At 39.0% G+C, this 27,187-nt stretch overlaps 1 protein-coding gene across 1 annotated transcript; it reads left to right on the top strand.

Moving 5' to 3' along the window:
• The first annotated feature begins 32 nt into the window (after window positions 1–32).
• Window positions 33–26,740, top strand: LOC117424385 (heparan sulfate glucosamine 3-O-sulfotransferase 3A1-like). Its single transcript, XM_034040677.3, has 2 exons — window positions 33–1,237; window positions 25,165–26,740. The coding sequence occupies exons 1-2, from the start codon at window positions 615–617 to the stop codon at window positions 25,784–25,786; spliced, it is 1,245 nt and encodes a 414-aa protein (XP_033896568.3). The 5' UTR covers window positions 33–614; the 3' UTR covers window positions 25,787–26,740.
• The last annotated feature ends 447 nt before the right edge of the window (window positions 26,741–27,187 follow it).

The following is a 27,187-nucleotide window of genomic DNA, read 5'->3' as shown; positions in this document are numbered from 1 at the left end:
AAAATACACGTGTGAGTTCCAGAATTCTAAAGTTTGCCACAACGGTGGGAGCTACACAGAGCAGTGATTAAAAATGCAACATACTCAAAACATAATTCTTTGAGACAAAACTGAAACAGTATATTTTCTTCTTCAAAGATGACTGACAGCTGGCTGGACAATGCAAACATTTGAACTAATAGCTTATATGGTGAAAGTTATGTTTTAGAAAGGAAAGCAGTGTTACCAATTTGGCACTTTTGTTGTTCGCTGCTATAAAACACAATTATTATTATTATTATTACTATTATTATTATTATTATTATTATTATTATTATTATTATTATTATTATTATTATTATTATTATAAACTTCTGTAAGATATACACAATCGGCTGGAACTTACCTATTAGGTGTCACTTTCAAATATTGATGTTTTAATTGCTACTGCTATCTGAAATATTACCACAAAACAATCCAGACACAATTTGGCACACGGTGCGCTCAAAAGATACTCACAGCAGCAGCAAATGCTAAATTTCGTTTGCAGTCACTATTTTTCCTGATGGCAAGTAGACCCGACTATGTCTGCCTAGCATGGCATTGCCCCCTGCTGAGACGACCCGCCGACTGTTATGGCATTTAGTTCAGTCTTTTTGGACCCTCTATCCCGGAGCATCTTCAAGAAATTCGTGGCCATGCTGTGCGCCTTACTTATTTCGCTGTACTTTCTCTACTTCCTCACCGACAGCAGCACCATGCCTATCCCCGTCAAGGCAACGGGCGAGGACACTGGGTACCTGGCTTCAGACTTCAAACAGTGGCAGTCGGTTCAGAGAAAAATACTTCTGCAAAAAAAAATGAGCCAGCCGGAGCAAGGTATGGCAGGACGCAATTACTATTTTAACAGTGGTTTTACTAGAACTAATAATATCAACGGATTCCCCACTGATGGAAAAGATGAAGGCGACCAACATTACTTCAGCTCTGCCCAGCGTATGCCCTCTCCCACGAACTTTGACGGTTTGGCAGGGAGGCCGATTCTGGCTGGAGGTACAGGGAGCAACTCCGGCAGCGGTAAGATCAGTCTTCTGGGTGAAGGGACCAAGAAGCTTCCCCAGGCGCTCATCATCGGAGTGAAGAAGGGAGGCACCCGGGCTCTGCTCGAGTTTATCCGGGTGCACCCTGACATCAGAGCCGTGGGAGCAGAGCCGCACTTCTTTGATAGAAACTACGACAACGGGCTCGATTGGTATAGGTAAGGGAATCGGTCCAGTTACTGTTAAAGACAAGGTCATCTTTACGCAAATTAAACAAGCGTCTTTTATCTGACAGAAACTATGCTCGGTATATATTTAGTGGACCTTTCCATTGCAACGAAAAGAAAGCTGCACCGTGTTTTTGCTCATTGGTGCTGCGCCAGTGCCTCTTGCTGGTAAAAAAATAAAAAAAATAAAAAATATATATATATATATATATATATATATATATATATATATATATATATATATATATATATATATATAAGGTAGCACAAGTCGTCTATACCAATTTCAGGTAATTCAGAATACCTTATTTTTATGACTAACATTTGTTAAACTGTCTTTGCAAACTTTTATTGAGTTATATTCTGTGGATAATTAAAATGAATTATTAGTATTAGAAGTAGGAGTAGCCGTAGATTTAAGTAAATGTTTCTGCCTATGTATAGTATTTCTAAAGCGTTTCAAAATTCTAAGATTTTATTATTATTATTATTATTATTATTATTATTATTATTATTATTATTATTATTAGTGAAGTTCAGTGAGAATTATTATTATTATTATTATTATTATTATTATTATTATTATTATTTATGTAGAAATATAACCATTAACTGGCACAGCCCTAATGTTTTTATATCATACTCAGTAATATATTACTAAAATATCAGTAGATAAAAAACGTCCACTAGTTTTCTAAATATTTTTAAAAGAAACCTTAATTTCAGTCGCGTGTTTTAGTAATGTATCACTCGTGCATAGCTGCATACAGTAGTTACACATTTTAAAGTTAACGAATACATTTCCAACATTTTCTGAAGACGAAATAAAATAAAATAATATGAAGGTGTCCTAAAAGTATGCATTAAACATTTTATTTAACTTTTAAAATAACAAGCTTATACAAATCAAATCCACTATGTGCCGAGTTTCTTCCTAGGGAACCGCAGCTCAGTGAATGCTTTGCTATTCAGATGCGGGTATTGTTGGTGAATGGTGAATGCCTGTTGATTTTTCAAGAGTCCCGTTTCAAAGGCTGGCATTTCATCTGGTTTGGTTTTTGTTTAAGTGAGAACTATCCTAATAGCATTTCTACAAACATTAACAGATAAACAGCAGCATAACTGTGTTTTTTTTTTTTTTTTTTTTTTTTTATGGAGACCAAATACAAATTTAGTAGCACATAATTGTAACTATATTGTTTGTTATTGTTAGGTGTGTGGAATCCATGTGATATCATTAAAAACTATTTTTAAAACTTTGTTAACAAATCAACAAAGCGCTACATTCAACGTAATGAGTACCTTTTTATATTGTAAACATAGCTACATGTAGCCTACACATAATAATAATAATAATAATAATTATTATTATTATTATTATTATTATTATTATTATTATTATTATTATTATTATTATTATTATTATTATTATTATTATTATTATTATGTTTAAAAAACAGTATATTAAGATGTATAATGTCGAATGCCCTTTATTATTATTATTATTTATTTTCTTAGCAGACGCCCTTATCCAGGGCGACTTACAATTGTTACAACATATCACATTATACATTATTTCACTTTTTTTTTTTTTTTTTTTACAGACATCACATTATTTTTACATACAATTCCCCATTTATACAGTTGGGTTATTACTGGAGCAATCTGGGTAAAGTACCTTGCTCAAGGGTACAACAGCAGTGTCCCCCACTGGGGATTGAACCCACAACCCTCCGGTCAAGAGTCCGGAGCCCTAACCACTACTCCACACTGCTGCCCTTTAGCTTACTATCGCCAGTTTAGCGTCCAATAACGTTGTGCCCATGAAGCTAAGTGATTTTCTAGAACCCCCAGGAGTATGAATAGTTGGCTCCCTTTACAGAATTGCCATAGCATTATTATATTATTAGATTGATAGTTGGTGTATTTACTTAACAAATTTGGCACTGTATTTACGTTACCAGTATTTCTCTTTTATTGTAATGTATATGTTTCATATTACATAACTTATTCGTCACATACATACAACTTTTTTTTCCTTTTTTTGTCAAAACGTCACTAAAGTGAAAAATAGATAAATAAGTAAAATTACTTTTTTTTTTTTATAAAACAAACAAAAAAAAGGCCTAAAACGTTTGCCAGGAAGACCCAATTATCTCTCAGGGCCCTGCACATTGATTTGTGTATTTCGTTTCAGATCGATCCTGTTTGTGTTCATTCACATCTCACAGAGCCCTCCAGGGGGAGAATGAGTCCCTTCTCTGTAGTTCCCAGTGTAATGTACCATTCCTGACATCATAACACTGTTATTATGAAGGATTAGGTAAATAATAAGAGGTTACCTGAGCAATTTAGCAGGGGTAATTCACCTTTTGATTACCTGTTAACAGCCCGACTTTTTTCCAAGGAGAGAGATAGAAATCACATCTTCTCCTTCCCCTTCCTTTCCTAAATGGATTAAACCCTCCTGGCCATGCAGAGTCTGGGAGTTTCAGACCCACATTTAACTGGAGTTTAAACTGGAATTCAAGTTGAGTCTTCCGTCTGCTGGAATTTTTATTCCACCTGAAGTTCAATTTGGGATTCTCGACTGAATCCAGTGTGACACAATCCTGTTTCATTTATTTTGCAGTCAAACCAGATCCCTTTGTTTTCTCTTTACCCCTGGTTACCTTAACCTTCAATGCCACTGATCAGAAAGCTGACCTAGTTTATTGTCCAGTTTGTTTACATCGATAGTTTTGAATGTAGGGGCACAATTTTGTCTCTCCAACTAAACCGGCTTGCCACATCATAATTACAGGAGCCAAATAGACATGCTTCTGTTCTCCTTGCGTTACGTACTGAAGGTTTGATGCAGCCCAGGAAGTGTTTTTATGTTTTTATTTTCAAAATGGTGTTTTTTATAATGATAACATTTGACTGCAAACACGTATGCAGCTGATATTTTTCTGATGAGTCAACAACTAAGGACCACTACACTAAGGCTTGTGCATCAAGAATAAAACACTGTCGTGAAGTACAGTGAATCATGTCGGTGCCATTTCACCTGTACTCCTGTACTTTGTTTTCTGTCTTTCATTATTGCTCTACACCTGCACACTAATTACCATTTTGCCACAGCTATTTACTAATTGAGCTATACATCTGCTGCATGCCTAATACCAGTATCCGTATACAAATCAAACAGCTCTTTATTTGAGTGTGTTTAATCAAGGTGGTTAGAACCAGCATCCATAAAGGTATGATGCTGATTTAATTTCTTTGAGAGAATAGCGTTATTTAATGGCCTGCACTAAGATTGCAACTGCTATGCTGTACTGGAATGCAGTCCACTGAAACTGCAAATTGAGAAATTGAAAATGACATTAAAAAAATATTTTTTAATTGTCTTTTAATTCGAGTTTACAGAGAAGAAATTGGTCATAGATATATATATATAAAACTGTAAAAAAAAAAAAAAAAAAAAAAAGAAGCATAAAAAATCGAAATGATATAAATCTTTTATCACATTTAACATTTCTCTTAGGATTATGTTCTAAGTTAACAAATCAGATTCACAGAAGTTCCACTTGACTTCCCTTCCACTCTGCTCGGACCTGTGCAGATTGTGCATTAGACCACTGTGTCTGTCTGTAGAAGTTCTGTATCTATGATCGCCCCCCACCCCCTCCAAAAAGCCCTCCCTTTCATTCTCAACTTTCCAATCAGTCTTCCATGCTGCTGGAGTTTTATACGGCCCCTCAATCACAGGAATACCAGCCGGTGGTGTCCAGTTTCAGTCCAGCGCAGAGCTTGTGTCAGGATACACCGTGTCTCGAGAGCAGTAACAGTTGCCTGACCTCTACGTGGGTCTGCTTAATTAATGGCAATAACGCTCCGGGTGGTGGGGTCTTTTTATGTTTCCCTTTCAACTCGTGCTTCTTTTTTCTTTCCAGTGGGTGCTGAAGGAAAGGATCAAGGAGTTTTTGGAGGGGAATGAGTTCCCAGGTCTGAAGTCTGCAGTGATAGGGGATAGTCATGTCAGTAAATGATCCTGGAGTCAAACTTGAGTCTAAGCACTGTTAAAACTCAAAAACTAGCAGTTTGGCTCTTTAGGTTGGCTAAACTGTTCAGTTTGTATCAGAGAGTTTCTAGTCTTTCTCTCAGCAACTTTTTTCTGTGATATAGGGCTACATTAAAGTACCATATGCTCTCTCCACAGTGAAGCAATGCAATGTTTCTCCTTCCCCGGGGGCCCATCCTCTGAGGGCAGTTCTGTGCTTTGTTGGTGTTGTGGTTTTCTAGTGCTCACAACCTTGCAGAGACCACCTGAACTTCACTTAGTGACCCCAAACAGCCGGCCGAAAGAAAAAAAAAAAAAAAAAAAAAAAAGGAAATGACTCGGGCCCGTTATGAACTTGGTCTGACTCAATGTATCTTTTTCCAAAATCCTGTTCTTTAAGACTGAAAAACTTTTCGAAACTAGCTAGATTACTTTTTAATACGAAAACTACCTCAACTAAGGATATCTGAAATATAATACAATTTTAACAGACAACCTATATCTAACAATAATATAGAATCCAGTAATCTGATAGCTGCCTGCATTTTGTCTGATAAGCGCTCCCATTTTTAATAGCTTTTGTTGTGCAAATGTTTCGTCCATTTGAACTGTGCCCAGCATATACATTTCATGTGATGTAATGAAAGGTCTATAAAGTCCACATTATATGCTGCCCTACTAATGTTACACGCCAGCTTCTCCTCACCTGTTGTGCCCTGGAGTTTTTGTTTGATGCTGTCAGGCCGACTGGATTAGTCCAGACGAAACCAGCTAATGGGATAATTGCTCTTGTGAAAGCACGTGTGACCTCTGGAGAAAGCGGTCCCATCCGATCCCTGCACCCTGGGCTCTCGCATCACAGGGCCTTGAAATAAACAAGAAACAGCCGCTATTGTCCCAGTAAAAAAAAAAAAAAAAATCAGATTTTACAAGACATGTGAGTGTAAATTGTTTAGTTTTTCCGTCTTTTTAGTTTTAGCTAGACACTTCAGCCTTTTTGAATAATGTGCAAGGATAAAGCATGTTTTGTACAATGTTACTAATTAAACTCATTTCTAGGGGTACATTGATCCCCCTTATCTCTGCCGGGATAAGTCATAGCCTGATATTTTTAGAGCATTTTACAGAACCAGGGAATCTATCTGGATTGCATTACCACTTTCTTCAGGTGTAAACCCTGGATAACCGTAGTGCTGATTAAACAAAAATAATCCAGCTGTGGCTGGACCCCTTAGTATAGGATGACTCTAGCAGTTGTTAAAATATTGTAGATTGTGTGAAAAATGTAACTGCGGCCCCCCCAGGACCCCTGATCTTTCAGTGCATCTCTGTGTCCAGGAAACACAGATTCAGTGGCAACTCCAAACAAGATGTTAGTTGGAGGTATTTAACATGGGAGTTGCTATTCGTTTTCAATGTGTCACCTTATATCATGGAAAACAGCAACTCTTTATGCTAAATCCTACTGGGATTAATGCAGACATGGTGTTCAATTAGGGGGTTCTGTGTTCATGAAACCAGGGAAGTCGTTTTGAGGAAATCCAAAAAACGGCACCAAGGGTGTTCATAATAATAAAGAATGCACCCCTTGTGATTCGTACGAAATGGTGCAAAATTCATCTGTTCATGTGAGTGAGTGTTTGTGTGAAATAAACAGCCCAATTAATGACCCCCTTACCACTGGCACATTCCTCACACCAAACCCTGAACATTTGTATTTGAGTTTTAAGGATTCAGTTGCTCATTACTATTATGTAAGTGTTATAGCAACATGCATCTAAGGCACTTTTTTTATATAAATCCATCAAGTGTGGCTATTACTGTCAGCTTCAGCATACTGATGCTTATCTGATTGCCAAACCTTTTATCATACGTGAAAAGTAGGTGAAATGGGTTCTCCACCTGTTGAAAATACATTCATAATGTAAAGGTCACACTGTAATTTCTACTATGCGTTCATGCTTAAAACCGATGATGTCCCATTCTGTACCCACATGCACACACGTACACACACACACGAAGAGCGTACTGTGCACTTTTCTCCTCTGCTGGAACACAGCATCATTCTTTCTGTATCTGACAGGTACAGATAATAACCCAGCACAGGTCTTCATTCTATCAGTGCTCCCACACTGGCTGTGTGTGTGTGTGTGTGCGTGTGTGTATGTGTGTGTGTGTGTGTGTGTGTACCTTTTGCTTCTCAGCGAGACCTACAGTGCAGTACAGCAGTAAACAATGGGCTCGCTGTGCAAACAACCAGCACAGGCTGGCTGCAAATGACAGTTTTTGATCTATCCCAGCAAGGAGTGCTACGATAATATTTTCTATTGTTTCAAACAGAGAGCTGGAACTGGGAAGTTTTCACTCAAACGTTTTGAAAAAAAAAAAAAGAAGAGAACACTCCTTTTAGGTCAGTTGATAAAGAAGTTTGTGCCTATCAGCCGGGACACTGATGTAATCTTATTTAATTTTATTAGCTGTGAAAGGTACTCTGACAACATGTAATTTGCTGGACTGGTGATAAGGATGATCTGAAATCAAAGAAGATCCTTAGGTCTGTTTGGCTGAGAGGTTTGGGCTGTGACCTGCGAATGTTTACAGGCTTCATAACTCTGCAGTGGGGAAAGGAGGCAGTGGGTTTCACTGGTTCAGCAGCTGAAACAGTGAGCGTCTGTGTAGAAGGTAGCAGGTTCAATACAAACAGCCACGTATCTGGGCAACAGCATGATCACTGGCGGATATTTATTTTCGATTCACACTGTACAACCCTAGCCACTCTGCTTCACAGGATATGCACTTAGGAAGGAAATGGGGTTCCCCTGCAATTACAAAGTAACGTAATACTCAGAGTGTAAGCACGTGCACGTCGCCTTTGTGTGCAAAGTGATTATCATGGATATTATTCTAAAGAGAATCTGCTGGATGCATTCGGTTCCTCACCTCCTATTCAAAGAATGTGCAAACCTCTGCACGAATGTGACCTAGACAGGGCTTCGCTTTAGCGTCAGGTTTTGACAAGAGCATGGTGCTAGCTGTGTATGCATGCTGGAAACCCCCTGGAAAGGTGAAAAGATAAAGCAAGTACCGTTTTATTTTTTGCTCTTGTGAATCCCACGGAGTTACACCTTGTGTTTTTTTTTTTTTCACCACAAAAATAAACTGTTCTAATGGCAGGTGCTAATTGGCCTCGCTACATACCCACCAGCACTCTGGGAGTCCGAGCCACAGAATGCTTTGATGGGGATCTTGGGTTCATCACGAGAAAAAGGTCATTGTTTATTATTAGACCGTCCGATTAAAGCAGGGCACACTTGCTGGGGTAGAGGTACTATAATCTCATCCTGTGTCCAATCAGTGTCCTGAATTGAAGGCAAACCCATGATTGGGGCCTTAGATGGTAATCTTCTGTATCAGAGCTGATACGCAAACAATGCCAGGATGACAGTGATCAGCTTCAGCACCCCTCCTCGCTGTCTTCCTTATTCTGGAAGCAATCATTAGGGTTCTGGTCTGGTGCAATACCTAAAAGCTGCATTTGTACTGTAAACAGGTAAGGTTTTTAATTCAGCCTCTTTAATGTAGTCTATCCCTCTTACACAATTAGTAATGAATGCAGTCTTGGGTACAGAAGCCTACTGAGCACATTCTATCTGCCCATCGTGACAAACAGACTTTCAGCAGGGAGATGCAGCTTTTATATATTGCAGATTACAAGAGATGACATTTGCTCAACCGACTCGTCATGCGTGGGACACTGCGTTTCCATGCAGCAGGCGTCTCTAAGAGGCCAGACGTTGTCTGTTTTCTGAAGCATGGGGTATTTATTGACTGTGGAGCTCCAGCCAAACCCAGATGAAAACATGCTCTCGTGTGCACATGCTTTTGTAATTATATTCTAGATTACTCAAGTCAAACACTTTTACACCTCTGGCATGGAGCTGGGGTGCCTTGGCTTCACTCTATGTGAAACATCATGGTTCTATTATGGATCTTTCTCTGGACAATAATCATTTTAGATTCCACATGTTTATGCAAAATATCAGCATAACAGAGACACCTGAGCCAAAACCATGATATTGTACACAGGACAACCACGATGGGTTATGAGTGAGTATGTATGGTATGTTCATATCATGATTTCCAACAGTTTCGCTGCAGCGGATTTTCATAAGGGTGTGCTCAAAGCACTATGCAGCCTGGAAGCTGCAGATATGCTAAAAACTCAATTATGGAAAGAGAAATTTAAATGGCTGTCATGTCAGCCTGTCAATGAAATGCAATTATTAATCATGTTCCTTTCTGTTATAGCAGGACGCAAGCAAGAAGTTGGCTAGCCTTTTTGTTTGCTGTTGCATATCTATAAAATAGACTACTGACTACTGTTCAATAGCTTGGTTCTAAAGGGGCAGCAGTTTTGTTGTGTATAGACTAAACGTTTAGTTTATATTATTGTATCACTGCCCTTGGCACAACCCATAGTGCAGCGCATGTACCTCAATAGAATGTATTCTTGTGTTGCAGAATCTAGCAGACATAAGACTGACCCCTGCTGGTGAGATAAGACAATACAGTATAATCAGCTACTGTACTTACTGATCCTGTAGTGTGTATTTTTCTTTTTTTGGGAAAGTTTATTATGAGGGGGATTGAACCGCAAAGGTAAGCGCAGTCATTGTGCTGCAGGTAATTTCAGCCACGTTGACGCCAGGCTCACGTCACTCAGCAGTCTGTTCTATTTCAGTTCAGTTTCATTGCTGGTAAACTTGTTTCTAAAAACAGGGATAAGGACCATGACTATAGATGGTCACTGACTCAATGCCCAGGTTTCTCACAGCCTGCTGCTCACAATTACAGTGTGCTTCTAGTTAATAGCTGAAAGGGCTCCACATAAGGAAACAGGTTGTGCCCGTGTTTGGCACAGCGCTTGTGAGTCCCTGAATCAACGCAGAACATTCTCACGTTCGAGTGAGAATGTTCTGCGCATTACAGGCAAAACTGTATTGTTCTTCCATTTGGCGTTTATTATTTTATGCTGGCACTTATTTCTCATATTAAAACAATGAGACATACTGTGCATGCACACTGCTGCTCTGCATTGACGGGTCAAGAGCGTGAAAGCCATGTGCCCAGAAGCGATAATGTGCACGGAGAAGTCCATTGGTTTTCATTGCAAATTAGTGCTGAATGAGTTCACTTTTTTTTTTATCAGTTCAAGGTATGTTGGGATAGATAATTAATATTATTCAGGGCTCTTCAATTGAAGTATTCTCAAACCTTAACTGTGTTCGGCAGCAGAGGGACTGCCTCATGTTTGAGCAAAGCTACCTTTCAAGTGACCCGAATGAAAGTCTGTGAGGTTTATTTGTGTTATTTATTTTTATTTTCATGGATTCATGCTTTTCGAATACGGAGATTTGCATATTAATGGAAGCTGTTCAGACTGATTGGCTTTAATGTTTTGGGGATGTATAATAAAACTTCAGGGGAGATAGATTGTGAAATAATGAAGCTGCACCTAATTTATCAACAGTGAGGTCCGGGGAGAGACATTTCACATAATGAGATTGTATACTCAGCTTGCCGAGCCGATCAGAGTCATTCAGACAAGACGGGTGATCTAAAACGCAACACGGGATTTTAAATACCCTACAAGGTGAGCGTTTTCACCGTTCTAGGTTGGTACTCGTTAAATGCAAACGGAGTAGTGTGCCCCTGAATCAATTCCAATTAAAGTGTTTTTGTGTGTGTGTTCTTGTTTGTACGTTTAAGTGAAAGATACATTGCTTTAAGTTACATTTTTAAAACATATTCCCCATCGTTTTTACATCGTTTTATTCACACATCGCTGGTAAATCAACTTGGGAAATACTTTTTTTCAACTTTTACTCAGGAACGTTTGCCTGGAGAAAGAGATTTTTTTCTTCTAAGCATCCCAGCATATCCAGTTCATGCTCCATCATTGTTGCAGGAAGGAGCTGGATGCACAGCAATCCTAATACTACCGAGTCAATCCTGAGAAATGTACTGCCCAGATCTGACCCATGAGGCGTTATTAAAAAAAAATTAAAAAGAAAGGTCGACAACAGTGTTTAGAAATATAACGCTGCGATGCGGACAACACGGGACACAGCAAAGGGAACATATAATGCGTTGCTTCTAAACTTTAAAGGGTGTTCTGTAACACTTTAAGAAGAGCAATGTAGGATCTGATTCTGTGGCATAGACCAGTAATGCAAGAGGGTCCACCTTCTATTGTGTCAGAGCCCGTCGGCACTTCAAAAGGAGAGAGCTCCTTTAATCTCTGCAGTAGCATTCCGTCCATAGATGTGCAGCGACAGGGATAATTTGCCCTGCAGATCCTCAGAAGCTGATACTAATTCTTTAAATCATTAAATAGGCGATTATCGGTCTTTCTTGATGCGATAACTTTGGAAATCGCCGCAAAGCTTGGAGTGGTCGCGATTAATAATTAATAAGCCCAATTAGAGGAGCTGCATTATTCACAGTGAGTTGGGATACCCTCCATTAAGAAATGTGCTCCCTTCTGTGTTCACGTCCCCTCGGGTTCAGTACACACATTTAAAAGGCTTGCCACTGCCCCACGCAGGTACATCTCTGGCTGTGCGCGGATGTGAATACACAATATTTTTATGGAAGGACAGTTAGGGTTTCTAGATTAGGTTTTCTTCTTCAGAATACTACAATTTAAATTATCTCCATTGTAAGATATGTATGAATATACCTTATTGGAATTACAACCTAAAATAACCTTCAGTCTATTAGACTAATATCCCACAATTCTTGTACTGCATGTATTTGTGTTATTACTCAAAATGTGAATATACAAAGAGGACAATCCATTACTGCCACACTAAGCTAAATGAATAGCAGAGTCTTTAGGGAAAGTTTTTTTTTTTTTTTTATTGGAATCATTGCCCAACTAAAGACAGGATCCCTGGGCTGACTTGCTGGCTGTCCAGCACATACAGATACTGCAGCTCTCTAGTGCTGCATTCATAAACTATTAACATGTAAATGCTTTAAGAAAGATGGCCTTGGCTCTAGCAAGGATTGCCAAGGGTGTAGGGATACAAGGTTAGCCTTGCGGAACAGTAACCTTGAAGCATAGGCTCAAAACACTACGAACACTCAGATAAATCTGAAGCCACAAGCAGGATTGTGGAAAGGGCGTTTTTCTATTCCCTGTAGTCTGCGAGGGGGGCAGCCTAATAAAGAGCTGCCCCGAGTGACTGGGATTCATAGGCCCTCAAACCAGTCATTGTAATAACTTCCTGTTTCCGCGCCACTGTTTACTGTGATCCAATCAGATTGATTTATTTTCATTTGCTTATCGCTTAATTAATGCTACCCTCACCCCCACCCCCTGGTGACCGTAATTTCATTATATAAACAATTTAGAGACATTTATTAACACAAATCACTGCTCAGGCGCATGATTTAAGGTTTCCCTTTGCCGTGCCTGGGATCTGGCGGGTTTGCATTGCAGAGGTCTTTGGGTTATTAATAGTGGTTATGTACAAAAAACAAACAAAAAAAAAGTTAAATCTAATTACGTGTCTGTCAATTTGTCTTTCAGATAAGTTGACAACTGTACTGTTCAGAGAAATGCTATGTGAAAAATTAGAGAGAGTCTAAAGTGGCACGACCCTCTGTCAAAGTAGCTCACATTATCATAGAGATGCAGTTGGTTTTCTGGGTGCAGGTACAATGTTTAGTGAGAAATGTAAGCTTTTTTTTTCGTTTTAGACCTAGTGTAAGTTTCTAAAGCAAAAGAAAAATCATAGTAGCCCTTCTAAAAGTTTACCAAGGTATTTTTGCAGTTTTACCATGATTGCCCCATGGTTGTACTATGCACTTACCATAGTTTACAAATATGTTTATTAATATGCTTTACCATACCTCGCTATTCTTTGAAATGCTTACCTGTACTTTGCCATGCTGTATTACACTTTGCTATGCTTTTGCTATAAGAAGCTGTTATCAGAGAATTTCTGTTAGAGGCACTTACTGTGTGTAAGAATCGCCACATTAAATTTGTTTATTTCTGAGTGATTTTGTACTTAAAAAAAGGCTAGTTTGAGAGTGTTATTTATAATATTGCTTTATATGAACGATAACGAATGCTTTTACTGTCCTATTGAACTGAAATTCAAAACTGATTTTCTGGTCCCTTTCCCCTATTGATGTGCTTCTCAATAAGACATGTGCTGCACAAATTATTGATTTACTTGTTTTCCTTGGGGCATTTCTTAAATTAGCCACAACTTGCCAAAGGGCCATCACAGCTTCTCAAGCAGCAAAGCCAATCGCAGGACACTGACCCCCAGAATCCTAGTGGAGCTACCCTAATGAGCCTGTCAGCCTGATAGGAGGCAGCTGACTATCAAGACCGTTATTGATAAGAACAATTCAAACCCGTATGGAAATTCATCTCAGAAGCCATGCTGGATTTGGCCTCGTCAGCACTTGGGTGATAGACCTCCAAGGGAACCCAGCTGTGCTTTGGTGTATGAAGCTGTCTTTTGGGCTAAAACCCAGGGAGGAGAATCTGCCTTGCTGTGGTTGAAATACTAACTTAACCCTTTAAAGTTTACCATGGTATATTTGCAGTCATTCTGTATTTAACCATGTTTTTCCTGTGCTTATGCAATCCATTGATTGTGCTTTCCCATGGTTGTACCATGCTTTCCCATGGTTCCCAATGATTTTCCATGCTTGTCTGTGTTTTACCATGCTTTCATTATGATTTCCTACACTGTGCTATGCTTTAATGGACTGTTTGCCACAGTCAACTTTTACAAGTGAAAGCCTTGTCTACTTTGCAGAGATTTCATGGTTTTAAAACTGTAAGGGCCACAAAAGTACTACAAAACAACTGAGGTGCACTGACATTCTTTTTTCTTATATTTTAATACTATTTAGATTTGTTTGTTTAAGAGTTTTTTTTATTTTCTTATCAAAATTTGTGTTTTATTTTAATGTCTCCATCCAGCTCTGCCCACTACTTCTTCACTTTGGATTGTGCCCATGTCTTTGTATTCTTTTTGTAATGTACCCCACGCAGTTCCAGTTGAAGTACAGTAGACCTCTTGATCCTCCCCCCCCCCCCCCCCCCCTCCCCCCCCCCCCCGCCTCTCCTGTTTAATCAACGCTTCCATTCACTGTTAATGTGTTTTTTAGACCATTACATCAAGGTGAAAAATAATCCCATGATTGCTCATATGAATCATGCGTATTTTCCATTTACGTACCCTCTGGTATTGGATCAGCTAGGTTGTAATCAGTTTTTTATCTGAAATATGGTGCGAGCTCTGGGTGAATAATGGACAGGCTCTATAGAATTAGGATGTTGGTTGACAGATAATGCAGGAAAACAGATGCTAGGGATGCCCTTCCATAACAAGATACATAAATACCCCAGCTTGCTTATAAAAAAAGTGAAAATGAAGAGACATCCTTCTTGTAGATAAGTGAGGTCTACAGAGAGAGTGTTGAAAAGCTGGTCTCCCTATCCGTTTTATTCTAACCCTTTGAAACAGCTGCAAAAAACAAATCTTCCACCTCAGACATGACAGCTCTAAAAGTTGCTTTGTTGGGCCCACAGGATCGGTAGTTATCTTCACGGACTGCAACCTCCTCTGCCAATCAGTTTTGAAGAAGGCAACTAGGATATTTTTCGGAGGCACTGAGCCTGTTTGTTGAGAAGATGAAGTAGTTTCGGTCACTGAAAATATGCTGTTTAATGTAAAGTGGTAAGAACAGCAATACAAATCGTGCACTGGAAGCATTCTAATGCAGTTACCAACACACATGAATAAATAACTCAATCACTCATGTAGCGAGCAACTGCTATTACGCTGAATATATAAGTAATATGTGTTGGATTGCTTGTTAAATATTAAAACCTAGGTTAGGCACGATTATGATCTTTATATTTCTTTCTGTTTTGTAATAAAGGATTTTAAAATATTTCCTGCTGTGAGCTGAGTAATGAGGTTATGTAGAAGCAGCCGCTGTAAGTGTTTCGACACACTACTCATTCTTTTTGTATAACATTAACATTTTTAGATTTCTGAGGTGTGTCAGCAGAACATCGTTCAGAAGTGAGAGGTTTTGTTACTGGAGGGCTCTACAGGAAAAGCTTTTATGTTTTTTTTTTAAAAAAGGATTTCGGGTGTCATGCAAAAACAGGCATAATAATGTAAATGTGTTCAGAAGCCAGAAGTACTGCTTCTCCTCAATTGTGAAGAAAGAAGTTTCTATTAATCTCGTAAAGCAGATGTTTATTTTACATCTTGAATGATGCAGCCACGTAACATTTTTCAAACGACCAGAACAAAGCACATCAAACAGGGTAGTAATACCATTAGATAACTAGAAATAATTCTAGAGACAGTTTAAAGAACGAACAGTAAAGAGTGTGGAGCATTTTTTTTAATTTTGATTCGATTATCGTGAAGTCGTGCTTTCCTGAAGTCCTTTTTCTCAGCTAGAGGTTAACTGAATCTTAAGTAAGGTCTAAAAAACATTCGAGCAGTCTTTTTCTTCATGATCAATTCCACACAGTTTTGTTTTAGATTTGATACGTCTTGGGATCATATACGCTATCCACCCGAGGCCCTGTAAAAAGCTGCTTGAATTTTGATAAGGATTGAATCTGTTGCACTGCACAGTGAACGGTTACTTTATTGCCTTTATTAAATTGCTCCATATCTTCAGAGCAGGTCTCTGTAAGACAGCTTGGGAAATCTTTACAATTTAAAACCGCTGTGTTTGTTCATACTCTTTAGATATTTCCTTCAGGGAGATAAAAATGCATCTGTGGTTTGCTGTACGACTTGTATCATCTTTACAGGGGCTTCATATTTTAGTATAAAAATAAATACAGATATTACTGTGAAGGGGCAGCATCTCATGAAATATATAAGAAAAGGTTTCAGATTTGGGTTTCAGCGATGACATCCAAAGCACTTACTGTCATAGGCATGTACGATCACAGACTGTAAAAATACAGATCATAGTAATATTCAACAGATTTGTAATTTGTGAATTTCCTGCTGAAGCAAATCAGTGCTGAGCCGTGATACTCAATACAGTAGGCCAGTGCATTGTAAGGGACACTATATTGTAGCTGATTCGTGTGTAAATGTGCAGTTTGTGTGTATATATATATATATATATATATATATATATATATATATATATATATATATATAGATATATATATATATATATATATAGATATATATATATATATATAAAGTGTCCTACCTGAGTATCACTGCAAGAGGCACGGCCATATCTGTATTTAGTTCATGTTTTATACAAACATGGTTTTGTTCCCACTAGAATCTGCTTGATTAATGGAAGTGATAACTTGCATTATGGCTCTTGAAAACAATATTTACATGTCAAAGCAATAACGCATGTGCTGCCCGCAGATAAAGCATGGTTTAGAGTTTAATTTATAACACTACTCTCTTAAAAGGAAGATACACCAACAGGAGCGTTGCACTATATCCCCTTCGTAGAGCGTTAGCAAAATGCATTAGGATGACATCGCTGTGGTCCTGTTTCAGCTAAGCATTGATTTGCACACGTTGATTGGAGATGACAGGAACAGTTTTCTCTGGGCCAGCCAAAGTAAATAATTTTTTCCGTAGTTACAGCGTCCAGAAAATGAGCTGGTAAGCAGGGTTTTTCTCTTCTTTTACTAGCATTTTTTACACTGTACATAAACAGGTCTGTGAAAGTCTTGCCTTGGTCCAGCACAAGGGTCCAGGGAAGTTTACAGCAGTTTACCATGGTGGACGAGCATAGTGAAAACATGAGGGGAAAAAACCTTAAATCCCATTTGGATAATCTCAAGGGGCTGAATAAGGAAAGGGCTGTGGTTATGGAAGAACAGATTAAGCATGCATTGTGCTACGATCCTGTTTCTACAAACCTGAACCATATTTCAGCACTGAAGCGAAAGGCAAAAAACTGATCCTTCTTGGCTTTTCACATGGTCCCATTGATGAACCCTTTCCTCTTGTGCTTTTCTACTAGTGCGGTTAAGAGGGATAAATAATTCACAAGCTGTTTACCACAAAGATAGTGCTTGCTCTTCCTAAACCTGGTACTCTTCTGTGTAATGTGTATGCCGCCTGAAAAACTGCTGATACATTTAACTAGTGTACTATATCGCACTGCAAAGCTCACTCTGTGTACAACATTTGAACACATTATAATAAGACAGTTGTAAAAAAAAAAAAACGAACAACAAAAACTGTTCTAGCATTTCCAGTACTGCATATTATAATGTACTTGTTTTTTAGTTATATTTTATATTTTCTTCATTGTTTGTTCTACAGCAGGGCTGCGGCAAAAATGTGTAAATATATGAGACTAGCATGTGCTAGGCAGTGTCATTTCCATTCACTGGACATGTGTACCACATTCCACACGTCTAAGCATCCAGTTGTAAGTTACAGTTGTATCGTGGGTAGCTTCAAGTACTGTAAAAAAACAACTTTCTCTGTGCTCCGTGTATAATTATTATAATTTTTTTAATTTTGTGGAAAAATAGCTACTACAAACAAAAGAAGAAACGTGGACGTTGTGTTTTTAATGAAAAATGGATAAATTATTATTTTTTTGTGGAAGTGAAATGCAAGCCTGTGTGCCTGATTTGTAACGAAGCAATTTCTGTAATGACAAAATCAAACCTAGAAGCGCCACTACAGCACAAAGCGCAACAAATATGAAGAATTTCAAGGACAACTGCGCGTGGATAAAAGAAGAAAAGAATTTGATTGCGCAGCAAGACATTTTTACAAAGCCAAGAAAAGAGCTGGACAGTGTTGTGCAAGCAAGCTATACTGAACTTAAACTTCATATAGAAGGAGAGTTTGTAAAGGAGTGCATAGTTGTGACCGCTGCCTTATTGGCTCCAGAAAAAAAATATATAGTGGATGTACTGTATTATTTATTGTTTTGTAAACTGTTTTGTTTGGGACTGTAAGCCCACCGATACCATTGCTGGTAGAGGGGATAGTTTCCTGAATAAATGGGACTGTTTTGGAACTGTAATACATTCACTCATTCCCACACCACCCATATCCTGACACTGCCAATGAATTTCCTAACTTGGAGACATGCACAGAAAATTGCTTCGCTATTTGGTACCACGTACTGTTGTGAACAGTTCTTTTCCAAGCTTACACTTGCAAAGAATCGCCTGCATGCTGGATTAACAGACAACAATTTTCAAAACCAGTTGTAAGCGCCAAGGAAAAGCAATCTCAACCATCACGCTAACATAGCTCAAACAGCGGGTGAGTTAAAGTTATATTTTTTTCTAAAAATAGTCTCTATTTCTGTGCTGTTTTTAGCTAAATTAAGTTGGTTCCGTACCCCTGTTCTAGAGAGTAGGGCATAACAAGTCTATAGGCTGCCAGTCAAGTCATAGTAGAAGGGATATTTGCTTTCCTCTGGTTATCACTTGCCCCTATAACTTTCTCCAGTAACAACTGAAAAAAAAACTTAAAACAGAGCTGTGCGAGTTTGTTTTTCATCAGCACGACCAAAATGACCTAATGTACTATACAGTATGCTTACTCAAAGAGGCTTGAGGGATAATGTTAGCGGAATAGTCATTTTTAAAAAAATCAAATGACAGAAACCCTAGAAATGACTAATTGCAACTATAGATAATAATCACTAGCTCATTGTGAGAGTGAAGGGTTGGGAGTCAGTGCATGCTCACTCACTCACCATTGGTGCCATCAGTGTGGAGCAATGTGTGAACAGCTGGGAGGCAAGCACAACACACCCACGGGTCTTTACGGCTTACATTCACCTGTTCTCTAGCGAGTCAAGGGCAACTAACCACTGCCTGCTTGGAAATACCTGAGCATGGCAGTAATGTCTGCACACACCATTACCCTACAGTGATACCTTGTGCCAGTGGATGTGAGGGTCCTAGCCAGGTGAAGCATTACACTGTTACAAACTGACAAGCTAGTAATGCAACCCCACAGGCATGCCATTATAGACTCTGCAGGTATTATCCCAAATCATTGCAGCCCACCCCTGGACAGTTGACCCAAACTTGAGCCAGTGACCTGGAAAATGGCTGCAGAGTGCATTCTTCATTGCTGGAAGCAATACTGTTTCCTCTGAGAAGAAATATTGAGCCAATTAAAGGACTATTAGGCCATCGGAATGACCATTGTTGTTATTTATAGCAGCGTCAATGGCATGCCTTTGAAACCATAAACCAGGGCTGTCGATCCGTCACCTTTTGCTTCTGTGTTTTTGATGTAAAGGCCTGCATAAAATGGTCTGGCTTGATTTAATGTATTTTATTTTTTATTTCATTTGTGCATTCCAATGGAACTCGATTTGAAGGTGTGAGAACAAATGTGATTGGCTGTCTTGAACAGTGAAAGAAACAGGAAACTGTTCAATGACAACTGGCATCAGTTTAAAAAAAAAAACTTGACAAGCACAACTTTTAAACCTAGAGAAATTTGGTGTCAAATGTGGTTAACATCTATGAACGGGAGTGGGGTTTGACACTTTGACACATGGAATTCTATGCCTTCTGTTTAAGCCTGATACTTGACTTGATACGCAATTGCATTCACTTGATCAGTGGCTTCAAGTGTAACTGCTTTGGACATTCTAAAGGCTAGGAAATGACTGCATACAACTTCATAACTTATTAAAATGTGCTCATTTCAGGGGATTGCAAAAGTACATACAGCTGTATTGTAGACATTAGTATGAATGTGAGATTTTATACTAAAGACAGGGCTCATTGCCTAGTCACAGATGACACTTGATGTATATTTGGATATTGAAGTTGGCATAAAAATCGTGTCAGCCATAACAGCCCTGCCACTAAGCTTTAAAAAAAAAGTGCTAACATTTGGTTCTTCAGATTCAAAATGACTGGCTAATGGGTTTAGATAGCATGCTAGTTAATCCTGAATGCTGGCTTCAGCTAATTTGGGAGGCTGTCTACCAGAGTAGCAGGGAGTTGGTTCCAGTTAACTAGAGGATTCCGTCTCCTAAATCGATGACATTTTCATCATTTAAGCACCCATACTGTTGTACAGCTATATATTTTTAACCCTAAACATTTCATATGATGAAGTACGTTTTGGAGCCAGACATCTGGAAAACAGAAGGTTCTGCTGTGCTGCAGACAGAGTGATAGCTGCAACACATCCGTTTCACACTTCTGGGACACTGACAAATCGAAACGTTTCCTGTGATAAAATGTTTTGTCAGCAAAGAGATTTCCCCAATGAAAATAATGGCTTCAGAAAACTGCTTTCATTATTTTTTATAAATACATATTATCGCGATAAACAGATTGTGGTAGCGTTGCATTGCGGTCAAGGCTGGCTAGCGACAGAAATAGCAGACACAGAATTAACTAAAGATTTAAACACACGAAACAAAACGTGCAAAATAAAGTAATGCACCCAAGCAGTGATGTCATAGTGCAGAGACAAGACGCAAAACCTGCTGCTCCCAGTCCTTTCCCTAAACTAACCAGGCCACTGTCTCCCAGGGCCTCCTTTATACAAGTGGCAATCCCCAAATTGGCAATCAATTAACTAATTTGGTGAATGGCCACATTCCACACCTGTATTTGCAGGGATTGGATTTTAACCCTGTCCCTGCCAAACTTACATAACTGTATTTACAAAAACACACAATCTCACACACACACACACACACACACACACACACACACACACACACACACACACACACACATACACACAAACACCACATTTACAAAATGATTTGTGCAGCTAATACAGGTGCATGTATTTGCAGAGAGCTGTTTTCATTCAATACAATTATTGATGAATCAGAAACACCTGCAAGATCTTCAACAATGGTAGAGAATTCTAAGCTATGTAAGAATGCAGTTAAACAAATAGCAGGTGATTACATGATAGTGAGTGTTCAAATTAAGTTTATCATTTTGGCACTGACGTTTGAACCTTATGCTAAATCTACAATTACAGTTATACAAAGCAGCCCTCACAGAAGGAATTTGACTGCCTCTCTTTATTGTTAGCACTTGCAATGTGAACGGGGAACCTCATTTTGTTGCAGTAGTTTGCATGGGGCAGGAACGACCAGTTGACACTGTGTGGTCAAGAGTGTCACAGGGGTCAACACTTGACTTCTGTGGCTCGCTATGAGCATCTGCTGCCCACGCACAGGGTGACCTCTTGTCAGTGACTTCTGTGACCTCTGTGTCTGGTCATCTGGAAACCTGGTGTAGAAGCTGTAAGTTTAGCAGATCGGCAGCTTCTACATGGGAGACAGTGACAGCGAGACAGAGACAGAGTGAAGGGTCTGGGGTGGTAAGGGCTGTACAGGGTTTTGGTTTTGTATGTAGCCCTGTACCCTGTGGTTCACAAACAGCCAGTAAGGGCAGCTCTGGCTGTCAGGAGAGCACTAGTACTATAGTATTGTAATGTCTCCAGTATCAATTCAGGCTTTAGGTTATTAACTGTGCAATCATGTTCCTTTCAGAAACTGAATGTGTCATTTCCCATAGCTAGTTACACTTTTACAGCTTAAAAGCAATATATTTCTTCATGCAAAGTCATTATTTATATGGGCTGCTGTTGTCTCCAAAATATGTCAATATGTTTTTTGGTATAAAACTTTGATTCAATTGTCTTTATCAATATACCAGTACTTATGTATCTTTCTTTGATGCTAAATCCCAACATTACTTTCCTGTGGAAGGTACTATATATATGTACACAAAAAAGCTCTACAATTATATACATGGTGGTGTGAAAACCTAAAATAAAAAAAAAAACGTGTTATTTGAGTGGCATTCTAGTTGGCCGCACATCTACATTTTAAATAAGAAAAAAATGAAGCCGAACACCCAGGCGCACGCATTACATCTCATCCTATACATTGTAAATGGTGCTGTCACTTTGTGAGAGCACTTCCTTGCTGTAAGCGGTACGAGCAGTTGTATGAATAATTGAAGGACATGTTCTGTAGTCTTTGGATTTTAAAGTCCGTCTTTGGGGGGACTAAATGGCAGAAGACTGATGTAAATCATTCAGAAGCTGCTTTTATCCACTTGACGCAGGTCACTGTCCTGAAAAGGTGGTATGCGCAGCATGAATTAGCCTCGTTCCTGCTTTCTCTGTCCTCTGGAAAAGACCAACGGACCCCTAGGAATGCAGAAAACAAACTAGCTAAATTCCACATTTTTTTGATAATATTTAAATTTTTAGTGTAAATTCAAATCTGTGTAAATTGTTTTAAGTCTTTTTTTATATCCCCTTCAGTCACAAATTTGTAATTTTTAGAAATGAAAAAAAAAGTTTCTGTGAACTCTGCAGAGTTCGAGAAGTTGCCCTGCCATAACTTTGAAAAAAACATAACATATGTTTATTATAAAATAGATACATAGATAGGAAACGGAAAGTTAACATGATACAATTGTGCACACAGTGACTGAAGGCGATATACAGCATAATTGGAGTGCAAAATGGTCCACAAAGCCATACCTTGAAACCTTTACAAATCTGTCAGATTTTCAAATTTCACTTCTGTGTTTAAAGTGCTGGAAAAAAAATAACAGCCAAAAGCAGGTACTGTTGGCTATTTCACGTTGATCTGTTTACCTTGATGTGTAATTACATCTCCATGATTGAACTGATCTGTGACATCAACTCTATAGCTGTAAGGGATTTCCCAATTGGGCTGAACTGCAGCTATTGTTTCGATAATCAGATAGCCCCCTATGGCCTCAAGGGTCTATTCCTCTGAGCGGGGAAAATAATGAGCCATTAAATAGTGTCATTATAGTTGAGACAGCATTTTATAGCTTGGATCAACTGCTACTGGGAGGTTTTAATAGATCACGATTAGGCTGTACTAAATGTGAAAGAATAAAATAATTTACTGAGGCTCATTCAGCTAATCCCTACAGCTCCCATATGCAATTTCATCCAGCGAAGACCCACATCATGTACATTTCATCTACATGATGGTTCAGTAAATGGTATCGTACCCACCTTATTTCTGTACTATAATTGAATACCTTGTGTGTAGGCAGTCTCTTATATAAGTGAATATGGGTGTCTCTTATTGTACTTATTGTCATCCTGTGCAGTTTGGGCGAGAGGACCACAAAGCAAAGCTGCTCAAACTCATTTTTGAACATTGAATTAGGTGTGGTGTACTATGCACGGGTGGACATCTGTACACAGGATAAAATGTAATGGAATATTGGTAAATACTCCACTCTGATTGGTTGATTTTTGATATGTGATTTATCTTATGCAGTTTGGGTTCTAGCTGCCATGACAAATTACATATAATAAGAGACACACTATTTATTAATTTATTAATAATCAGGAAAAAAGATTGTACTCAGGAACGACTATTACATAAGTATGTTTACTTTAGAATTGTTTTTCTCTTGAGTGGCGCATCCTGTAAAGGCACTCCACATGAAGTACAGGATGCGCCCTATAGCCTGGAGATCGCCGGTTCGAGTCCAGGCTATTCCACTGCCAACCGTGGACGGGAGTTCCTAGGGGGCGGCGCACAATTGGCCGAACGCCACCCGGGTGGGGAGGGCTTCGGTCGGCCAGGGTGTCCTCAGCTCACCACGAACCAGCGACCCCTGGAGACTGGATGGGCACCTGTGGGCCTGCCATTAAGTTGCCTGTAAGTTGCCCAGAACTTCGTGGTCCTCTGACGCTGTAGTTCTGAGGTGGCTGCATGGCGGGCCTGCAGAGTGAAAAAAGAAGCGGACGGCTGACGGCACATGTTTCCGAGGATGCGTGTGTCCGTCTTCATCTCTCCCAAGTCAATGCTTGGGTGGCAGCGGTGAGCCGGGTTGAAATAAAAATAATTGGGCTTTCAAAATTGGGGAGAAAATGAGGAAATTATTGGCGATTCCAAATTTAAATAAAAAAAGAGAATTGTTTTGTGTGTTTCATGCACAAGATGTACACATATATTTGTTTTCTCTCTTTATTTTGTGACTCGTAGGGGATAAAAAAAAAACATACACTGACATTTTCTTTTCACTGTTACCTCATATAATTATTATTCTTTCATTAATCATATATAAACCCTGGGACTCTCAAGATGAAGAATAGGGTACAAAACACAGCTAGGTTGAAGGCTTTTTGTCAACGCCTAGCTTTGAATGGTGATTCAAGTATTTTAAAGCTGGCTGTTCTGCTGCTACTCAGCCTACTCCTTCGTCGTGTGACAGTGCTGAGAAGTGCTGACTAGAAAACATGTCTGTGAGAGTAAACTCCAGGGAGACAATCCACATGAATCAAGCTCTACAACATCTTAAGCGAAAGCACTGCTTCATGGTTCTCTAAGGGCACTGAGTACACAGCTACATTCCTTTGGACAAATATATGTCAATATATGTTATTGATGTGGTCAAGGATTGTGAACAGTTTTGTTTTTTGTACTATTCTGTATAATAGATCCCATCACAAAGGCTCGACATCAATACCTGCTAAAAAAAAACAATAGGAAAATCAGTGGGAAAACCATCTGAAAATTGTCAATAAATCGAGTAAACAAAACTGGATTATTAAAAAGGAATATATTTTTATTCACTGTCTTGCACAATAAATAAATACATTGAGGCATACAATATGAAAGTTATTTTATTTTATTTTTTTAACTTCGATGCCTGTTGTTGGCAAAGTGTGGACAACATTATATAAATATACTGATAGAACTAATTTTGATCAATGTCCTGTCCTGTCAATGCCTATTCTTCCTTACAGCCTGTTGTGTTAATCCCGCTTTCTCTTCTCTCCCTCAGAGACCTGATGCCCAAAACCCTGGAGGGTCAGATCACCATGGAGAAGACCCCCAGCTACTTTGTGACCAGGGAGGCCCCGGCCCGGATCAGTGCAATGTCCCGGGACACCAAGCTGATCGTGGTGGTTCGGGACCCCGTCACCAGGGCCATCTCCGACTACACGCAGACTTTATCCAAAAAGCCCGACATTCCCACCTTTGAGAGCCTGACCTTCAAAAACAGGACTACCGGGCTCATTGACACTTCCTGGAGCGCCATCCAGATCGGCATCTACGCCAAGCACCTGGAGAACTGGCTCCAGTACTTCCCCATGAGCCAGATCCTCTTCGTGAGTGGGGAGCGGCTGATCAGCGACCCGGCCGGAGAGCTGGGAAGGGTCCAGGACTTCCTGGGCCTCAAGAGGATCATCACAGACAAACACTTCTACTTTAACCAGACCAAGGGCTTCCCATGCTTGAAGAAGGCAGAGGGCAGCAGCAAGCCCCACTGTCTGGGCAAAACGAAAGGCAGGACCCATCCCAACATAAACCCAGAGGTGGTGCAGAGGCTCAGAGACTTCTACAGGCCTTTTAACATGAAGTTCTACCAGATGACCGGCCACTTGTTTGGGTGGGACGACTGAACGGACGATTTAAACGCCAGCATAGACAATGAGGATATATGTGATGTAATGGGGCACTCTTTGATGGTATCAATGCTGGGGTTACAGTACTTAGTTCCCTTGGGATGTGTTGGTTTCTAATTGGTTTCCCCTAGCTGAGCCAGGAATATTAAGGTTAGAACAAAATACAGTTGCTCTTCCACAGAAACAATGTTCTCAGGCAGAGATTACCAAAATAACTAAATAGCCTTGGAAAGTACTACAGGCCATAATATTAAGCATTATCCTCAAAACGTATATGAATATATTGCACTTACTGAGATGCACATTGTATACAGCCCTCACTAATGTATATTATTTAGACTTTACAACTGAAAGCTCATGGAGAGTAAACTGGCTGACACACTGGCCGTCAAATTATTCATGTGCTGAGCAAAGATAATGCAGTAATGCCATTAATACTATATCGTTTTAATATAGTATTTATTCCATGGTAAACAGAGGCAGTTTGGACTGAATGTGTCGTGTTTATTCCTTCCACATTCTCCTAGACAGGGTTCTCAAATGATCATATCTGTTAAGAAACAAAGTGGCATATCTGATATGTGTTCGAAAAGAATCAATGATAAAAATCTTATTTTTGGAACTTATTTATTTAAAGTACAAGACACATATAAAGCTATTTTAAATACTCCATCATGTTTGCTGTATGTTATATTCTTATATAATGTTGTCCTCGGCTCTTATAAAGGTTCCCTGTTCTGTACAATTTGTTTTTTTATAACAGAAAACGGGGAAAAAAACACGATTATTTTTGTGGAGTTTACATAACCTTGGTTAATTTGTCATATCTACAGAATACTTTAACTTTTGGTGCTATTTTCTGTATATTATACTGTAATTATGTTTTTACTTAATTTAAGAGTTTTAAAAGAGAGCACATGTTTAATAAAAAAAAGAACGGGTATTTATTCAGCACTTTGTCTACATGTGTTTTTTTTATAATGTCCTAAAAGGGATCATTTATATAGGTTACATGTTCCTAATATTCCATTTGTGTTTGTGTAACCTGTTTAATATCCAACTGTGTGTGTTCTGAAGGATTCTCTATTAACCAACAAATCGCAGAAGCAAGCGGCTTGCTTAACCTATTTCTCTTGAGTAGGCGCTTTGTTTTTTCTTTCTTAGTTTTTTTAAGTGCGGCTGCAAAAATTTCATATAGGAGGCTCCTGTATAATTTTTAAACCACAGCCTCTTGATGGCTCAGCACAATCCTATAATGAAAACTGTATTGTGTACTGCTGTTCATGGAACTCATTACAGTGTAGACTGCGCTTCATTATATACTGAAACAGTGAAGTTTACCCATCAGAGCCAAGCGCTCAGATAAAAGATTAACCACCGAATCACTGTGTGTTCTTG

The sequence above is a fragment of the Acipenser ruthenus genome, chromosome 19 (genome assembly GCF_902713425.1).
Source record: "Acipenser ruthenus chromosome 19, fAciRut3.2 maternal haplotype, whole genome shotgun sequence".
NCBI classification, from domain to species: Eukaryota; Metazoa; Chordata; class Actinopteri; order Acipenseriformes; family Acipenseridae; genus Acipenser; species Acipenser ruthenus.
The sequence above is the reverse complement of the archived record's forward strand: the minus strand, read 5'-3'. Positions and strand labels throughout refer to the sequence as shown.